Source organism: Podarcis bocagei (genome assembly GCF_964188305.1).
Source record: "Podarcis bocagei genome assembly, chromosome: 13".
In the NCBI taxonomy this organism is placed as follows: domain Eukaryota; kingdom Metazoa; phylum Chordata; class Lepidosauria; order Squamata; family Lacertidae; genus Podarcis; species Podarcis bocagei.
This window is the reverse complement of record NC_138138.1, coordinates 20,704,686-20,711,016: the sequence shown is the minus strand read 5'-3', so window position 1 is coordinate 20,711,016 and position 6,331 is coordinate 20,704,686. Positions and strand designations below refer to the sequence as shown.

General features: G+C 46.9%; 1 protein-coding gene across 1 annotated transcript; it reads left to right on the top strand.

Annotated features, from left to right (window-relative positions):
• LOC308571330 (long-chain fatty acid transport protein 2-like) lies at window positions 1-5,564 on the top strand. Its single transcript, XM_081166974.1, has 4 exons — window positions 1-216; window positions 2,748-2,906; window positions 3,649-3,773; window positions 5,307-5,564. Exons 2-4 carry the CDS (start codon window positions 2,783-2,785, stop codon window positions 5,547-5,549), a joined length of 492 nt encoding a protein of 163 aa, XP_081023100.1. The 5' UTR covers window positions 1-216; window positions 2,748-2,782; the 3' UTR covers window positions 5,550-5,564.
• The last annotated feature ends 767 nt before the right edge of the window (window positions 5,565-6,331 follow it).

Genomic DNA, 6,331 nt, shown 5'->3' with positions numbered 1-6,331 from the left:
TTGAAGATTTCAAGGCCGCCATTGAGGATGCTCTTCCCGCTCTAAAGAATGAAGGAGTCCAAGTTTTCTTCCTAAGCGAAGACTCCCCAACCGAGGGTGTGGAAGCTTTGCTTGGGCAGATCCAATCCAGCTCAGCCGAGCCTGTGCCCATTTCCTTCAGAGCCAACGTAACTGCTGAATCTACATCCCTGTATATTTTCACCTCTGGGACTACAGGTGAGGAGGGAAAAGGTCACAGTGATGGGTGAGGGGGGCAATTATGTCTGGAAATCCCATCTTCCTTCTACCTGCCCTACTTGTGTATGGGGTCATTAAGGGAGGGGTAGTGGCTTTGATAAGGGACGCGGGTGGCGCTGTGGGTTAAACCACACAGGGGACTTCCGGGTTGGCGCGATCGTGAAATGGCGGATTCCCTCCGAGCTGCGGAGGGAATCGGCTCAACTGAGGACGGGTCTTGCCGCGCCGGCGACGCCGGGACCCTTAGAAACCGCAGGCGCTGAAGCCTGCGGACTGGAAGACTCGGTGGGCGCCTTAAGCGCCCCCGACCCACGAAGAGCCTTTTTAAAGGCTGCGGAGAGGGTACGGAGGGCGGCGTGGCGCTGAGAGTCGATCGCTACCTTGGTTGAGCGGAGCCGCGAGCCATGGCTGGAGAGCGCTGACTTCCTTCCTTGAAATTTGGACTGAAAAAGAATAACCCGTGAGTAGGATGGAATTGGGCTTTAAGAATCTTTTCCTGTGAATTCGAGATGACCGGGGGGTGTGCTAAAAGGAAGTCCGCACCCCCTTACTTACAGACAATTCTAAGCAAGGAACGGAGAACTAAGGTGGAGAGGTTATTTTGTCCAATATAAAAGAAACTAACTTCCTCGATTTGTTAAAAGAAGTGTTGTGCTGGAGAGTGAGAGTGGAACTCTGGAAATTTTTGATGAAATCCCCCCCCCCCGGACCAGGGGGAGTCCCGCGTTTGAGCCTGTTGAAGAGGAATAAGGAGTTTGACAGCTGTCAAAAGAGCTGTCAAAGGGACAGTTTCAGTTAAAAGTTTGTTAACTAATATCTCTCTGGACTAAAAGTGCTATAAACTGAAATAAAGTTGTTGGAAATTTGAAAGAAAGAAACAAAAAAGATTTGGACTGTTGGAAAAAGTTTACAAAATAACTAGAATCCCTCTAGGGGGATTCCTAAGGTATTACAATGGCTGCAGATGGAAATTTACAGGCACAGATAGACAGGATGTTTTTTCTCGTGGGAATATTGCAAGAGCAGAGTTTGACTATGAATAAACAATTAATGACCTTGACCTCTGGAATAAGCAACTCTGCTGAATGCAATAAGGACTTCACAGGAAAGGAATCTGCAGCTGAAATAGAAGTGACATTTCAAGAATCGGAGGAGAAAGCACAGATGGGAAATATCAACAAAAAGTCTACAATGGTGGAGTGCAAGGAAAAAGACTCTTGGAGTACATGGATTACAAACCTGCAAAGGATGCTAAAGATGAAAGAGGGGGCCCCTAAAGTATTTGGAATACAGGAACTTAAAGGAAATAAGAAATATGATTGGGGCTCCCCTGTTGAATATGAAAGACTGGTTGATTTTTGGCAGCAGTTGTTATCAAGCATCCTGGTGGGAAGAAAAACTGGAGTGACAGAGACTGAACTGCTTCGAGATCTGATGACCAATATAAAGGATTTCCAACAAAACCGGCGGAGAGGAACTGAAAGAGATTTGAAAGCCTCGGACGTGAGGAATCCAGGCTAGAAACTACTGCTGACCTTTATTTGAGAAGTGACTAGTACCTGGGGAGGGGGGGAGGGGAAAGCAGAATTGTATAAATGTTTATGAATTTTGGGTCGGGTGAATAGGGCCTATATCTAATATAAAAATGAAATCAGTGGAAGGGAACTTGGGTCGACCTTAGGAAAAAATCTAAATGTTTATAAGAGATGGGGATAAGAAAAATGGGGTTAATTAGGAAGAGTCATATCAAAAATATTAATCTATAGGTTAAGGAGGAGAAGCTAGAACTTGCTGGGTCAATTATGGGAATAGGGATGTAAGAAGGGGGGTGGGGGGGGGAGTCCAGGGAATAAGGTTAGGAAAGTAAGGTTCTGAGAATATGCTTGTTTTGTTTTGTTTTTGTTGTATTTTTGTGTGTTTGTTTTTAAAAAAATTGAAAACCCAATAAAAATTTTATAAAAAATAAATAAATAAATAAACCACACAGCCTAGGACTTGCTGATCAGAAGGCCAGCAGTTCGAATCCCCGCGATGGGGTGAGCTCCCGTTGCTCGGTCTCAGCTCCTGCCAACCTAGCAGTTTGAAAGCACGTCAAAGTGCAAGTAGATAAATAGGTACTGCTCCGGCGGGAAGGTAAACGGTGTTTCCATGCGCTGCTCTGGTTCGCCAGAAGCAGCTTAGTCATGCTGGCCACATGACCCAGAAGCTGTACGCCGGCTCCCTCGGCCAATAAAGCGAAATGAGCGCCGCAACCCCAGAGTCGGCCACGACTGGACCTAATGGTCAGGGGTCCCTTTACCTTTACCTTAGTGCCTTTGATGGGGAATCTGTTTGCTTCTTCTGGGGTAGTTTGTCCCACCTTTGGTCCCCATCTTGCACTCAGCTCTCACCTGTGGCTCCTAGAATCTGTCAACATGGGAAGGAATGTATTGGGATCCCAGCATGTTACGCTTTCCCACTGGACGGAGTCATTTGTGGTTGTTAAATGAGCCCTTCTCTTTTTCCTCAAGGGCTACCGAAAGCTGCTATCCTTTCCCAGAGAAAGATGCTGATAGTATCCAACCTATCAGGCCACCTTGGGGCCCGCGCCAAGGACATTGTCTACATCCCGCTCCCGCTGTACCACTCAGTTGCACTCATAGTTGGGGTTGGAGGATGCCTGGAAGCTGGTATGTATGGAATGTCCACTCACACGCCTCCTCTGCAAGAGGGTGATAGGCAGAGATGGGTTGATAAGTGCATAGACATACACACATCCATGAGTGCAGATGTACTCTCAAGTTAGACTGAGAGACTGGCCCAAGATCACCCAGTGATCTTCAGGGCGCGTGGGGACCAGAGCCCTGGTCTCCCAGGTCCTAGTCTGATGCTCTAACCACTACACCACACAACCTCTCTCCACATAGGATCCTTCCTCACCACATATTTGCACTTTATACATTGAAAACACCTGCCACCATTTAATTCTGAACATTCTTTCATCCACCCATGGGAAGAAGCGGACCAGGAAACCTATGTGTGAAAGTCAAACATATTCAGGCTGTGTACATAACATGATTTTAAAGCGCACTGCTCCCCTGCGCCAAAGAATCATGGAAACAGTAGTTTACCCCTGACAGAGCTACAGTTCCCAGCCTCCTTAACGAAATCCTCCAGCCCTGTTTCAGCTGCTGTCTGGCTCAAGAAGCAAGGAGGCTTTTGTATCTGTGAGGGTTCACTGCACATTTAGAGCAAATCCCTTAGTTGCTGCATTTTGCCCCAGCTGAAAGTTTCCAAACACTTTCCAGAGGCAGCCCAACATATGACTTACATTGCAATAATATAATGCATGGCACTTAGAACTGCATCTGCCTATACCAGTGCTCACAACAAGGCCACACCTAAGCCACTCTCTCTCTTTATTCCCACAAGGGTCTACATGTGTCTTGAGACCTAAGTTCTCTGTTTCTGAGTTCTGGAATGACTGCAGACGATATCACGTCTCCCTGATCCTGTATGTGGGAGAAATGATGCGCTACCTGTGTAATGTGAAAAAGGTAATCGTTGGCGAGAGAGGCCAGTTTTGTTGTTGCGGCAAAAATGTTTCCAAGAATTCAGATGGATTGTCCATTTGGATTCACAGCTGAATCCAAAAATATAGATGGGGCTGCACCTAGAGGTCAAAGTCAAGAGCCCCACACAGCCCAGGGAGCTTGCAAATGACCACCTGGAGAGCAGCCATCTTCTTTTCTCATTGCTTTTTTACAAATTCATTTTATTGCCGAGGAACAGCTGGTGAAGCAGGTACACAGTTGCAGGCACTCATTTTATTATTATTTAACTTAAAAATATATTCCTCCTTTTCTAGGCAGCAATGCCCCTGGTAAAATGCCCCTGGTAAATGCCACCCCATCTCCAAAAAACAAACAAAAAAACAAAAACAAAAAAACCCTCAAATGTTCCAGAAGCTGCATCAATTTCCAGAGTAGTTTATGGCCCTGTCAGTTTCTTTTACTTGGTTTTTAAAAGAAGGCCCATGGGCCCTGGCAGCTACCTGAGAACCAGAATTGGAAACCATGGTTTGGAAACCTTTGGTGACATTGGTTGCCTTCTATCTGTGGCACAGCACGTAAATTGTGAGATTTGTTCCTGCAAGAGCCAGTGAAGGCCGCCAACTTGGGTAGGCAAATTCTGCTGTTGCGTTCTCTTGCTGCTTGTTGGCTTCCCACAGGTATCGAACAGATCAAGATAATAATCATAATAATCATAATAATAATTTATTATTTATACCCCGCCCATCTGGCTGGGCCTCCCCAGCCACTCTGGGTGGCTTCCAACAAAATATTAAAATACAGTAATGCATCAAACATTAAAAGCTTCCCTAAACAGGGTGTCTTCTAAAAGTCTGGTAGTTGTCGTTCTCTTTGACATCTGGTGGGAGGGCATTCCACAGGGCAGGTGCCACTACCGAGAAGGCCCTCTGCCTGGTTCCCTGTAACTTGGCTTCTCACAGTGAGGGAACCGCCAGAAGGCCCTCGGCGCTGGACCTCAGTGTCCGGGCAGAATGATGGAGGTGGAGACGCTCCTTCAGGTATACTGGACCGAGGCCGTTTAGGAGTTGTAGCAGGTGGGCCACTGCCCTGATTCAAGGCTATTCTTATAGCATACTGTTTAAATAACAGCCCCTCAGCTGCAGTCTGAACCAGGTGAAGTTTCCAAAGAGCCTTCCTAGGAAGCCATTCACAGAGCACATTTCATTAACCTGACATGTTTGTTATCAGGAGGACAGGAAGCCGGCACTGGTCAGTGTGGCATCATTGTTAGAGTGTTGGACTATGACCTGGGAGACGTGGGTTCGAATCCTCACTCAGCCATGAAGCTAACTGGGTGACCTTGAGCCAGTCACGATCTCTTAGCCTAACCTATCTCACGGGGTTGTTGTGAAGATTAAATGGGGAGGAAGAGAACCATGTCCATCACCTTGAGATCCTTGGAAGATAAAGGTGGCATAGAAATGTATAATAATAATAATAAATACTAGCAAAGTTTATTTAGTTCAGCAGCGACCCCTCTGACATGCTGCTTTGCAGGCAGACAGCGACCGAGACCACTGTGTGCGAATGGCAATAGGCAACGGCATGCGTGCGGAGGTCTGGAAGGAGTTCCTGCACCGATTTGGACCCATCCAAATCTATGAGGTCTATGGAGCGACAGAGGGGAACGTCGGGTTTTTTAACACCACAGGAAAAGTTGGAGCTGTGGGAAGGTCCCACTTCCTCTACAAGGTAATGAGAACTAAACTAGAATATCTCAGCAAACCCATAGCTACCTGAAACCCTGTTTAGATATACATTCTTATCTAGATATACATTCTTATCTAGATCTTATCTAACCCCTGGATGGTTAAGTCCAATCAAAGGTGACTATGGGGTGCAGCACTCACCTCACTTTCCAGACTGAGGGAGACGCTGTTTCGGCTGCAGACAGGTCATGTGGTCAGCACGACTAAACCACTACTGGCACACAGATGAGTGCCAGTGCACAGGGAAATGCAGTTTACCCTCCCACCACAGTGGTACCTATTTATCTACTCGTACTGCTATGCTTTCAAACTGTTAGGTTGGCAGAAGCTGCGACAGAGCAATGGGAGCTCACCCCGTCGTGCAGATTCAAACTGCCAACTTTCCGATTGCAAGCCCAAGAGGCTCAGTGGCTTAGGCCACAGCGCCACCCACGTCCCTCTCTTGAAATATATGGAGTGGATGTTGCCCAAGTCTTGCAGCACACAATCCAGAACTTGTTATTCCTGCTGCACTCTATTCACAGGGCATGTCAGGACTGACCACCTCTCCTCTCAGACAGCTAGAAAGCAGTAGAGAGAATGTAACACAAAGGTGAAGCAAGATAAAAGCCCACAGCAGGGGAAAGTACAGGGAAAGGTACCAAGAATTTTGTCGACACCCCCAAGCAAAAATGTAAGACTTGGAAAGATAGTTTGTTGGCATAGTGCAGCCTCCGCAGGTTGCTCACTGCCCAGCTGTTCCTGCTGAGGTTTAAGCCTGATATCCATGACAGATGGCTATCCAACCTCTGCGTATAAACCTCCAAGGAAGAA